Source organism: Aptenodytes forsteri, unplaced genomic scaffold (genome assembly GCF_000699145.1).
Source record: "Aptenodytes forsteri isolate BGI_AS27 unplaced genomic scaffold, ASM69914v1 Scaffold1302, whole genome shotgun sequence".
Taxonomy (NCBI): Eukaryota; Metazoa; Chordata; class Aves; order Sphenisciformes; family Spheniscidae; genus Aptenodytes; species Aptenodytes forsteri.
In genome coordinates this window covers 8,712-9,857 of record NW_008795645.1, presented here as the reverse complement: position 1 = coordinate 9,857, position 1,146 = coordinate 8,712, and the positions used below count along the sequence as shown (strand labels likewise).

At 43.8% G+C, this 1,146-nt stretch overlaps 1 protein-coding gene across 1 annotated transcript in view; it reads left to right on the top strand.

Moving 5' to 3' along the window:
- Positions 1–811: 811 nt before the first annotated feature.
- The window catches only part of LOC109279552 (uncharacterized protein y4jD-like), a 1,792-nt gene continuing 1,457 nt past the window's right edge, over positions 812–1,146 (top strand). Inside the window, exon 1 of the mRNA XM_019472909.1 lies at positions 812–1,070. Coding sequence (XP_019328454.1) covers positions 812–1,070 — 259 coding nt within the window. The remainder of the gene's footprint in view (positions 1,071–1,146) is intronic.

The window sequence follows — 1,146 nt, the reverse complement described above, 5'->3', positions numbered from 1 at the left end:
CCTATCTTGTAGAACAAGCCTTAACAGGCAAACGCTCGATTGCTAGCCTAGCTCAAGGACACGGCATAAACCCAAATTTACTACAGAAATGGATAAAATCTGTCAGAGACGAGAAAATCGCAGCAACCTTATCTCAACCATTAGCCAGCTCAAATATCGAAACCAATCTCATTGATCATGGGTCTGAGCCTGCTTTCTTACCCGTTATCCTGCAACATAAAACCAAGCACGAAATAACACCGCAAGCAACTGCCTTCGCCCCAACCCTCACAGGCATACAGCTTCAAATTGCTAAGCATAACGGGACGCCAATAACGTTAAGCATTGCTCAAATTGACACCACTAGCCTTATTGAACTGCTACGGGGCTTACAATGATACAAATCAACCAAATCTGGCTATCCACGACAGCCATGGACATGCGAAGTGGCAGCAACAAACTACTCGCCTTTATTCTAGAAAAACACCATGGTATCAAAATGCACTGTGCCTACCTATTTTACAACAAAACAGGGACACGGCTAAAAGTGCTCATTCATGACGGACTAGGCGTTTGGCTGTGTAGCCGAACTCTAGATGACAGCAAATTTCATGGACTCAGTTAACGTCTCATCCGACATCACAGCCAATCCAACCAAAACACAGGGTTTGCCATCAATCAACAACAATTTAACGCCCTTATCAGCGGATTAGCTTGGCACAACTTAGGCAAAGAGATACTCACCCCCGTCATCTGAATCATAACATTAAAAAATTCCCACTATCACAACCAACTCGCTGACAAGCTATAGTGGTTATGGCAACATAGCGCCATGACCGATCACAGCCCAACCGACCTAACCGACCCTAGCTACGCTGAACTATTGGCTAAAATAGCCCTGCTTGAACAACAACAAAAACAGCAGCAAGATGCGTATCAACAGCGTCTACAAGAGCAGCAGCAACAATACGAAAAACAGCTTAAAGCCTATCAGGTTCAAATCGAACATCTCATCGAAAAACAAAAACTGCTCATTCACCAACTATTTGGACAAAAGAACGAAGCATTAACGCCCAAACAAGACCATTTGGGCAAAGAATCTGCTCTAGAAGACCTATCTGCCCTTGAACAAATTAAAGACAATACTCAAGCCGAGCTTGATAACGA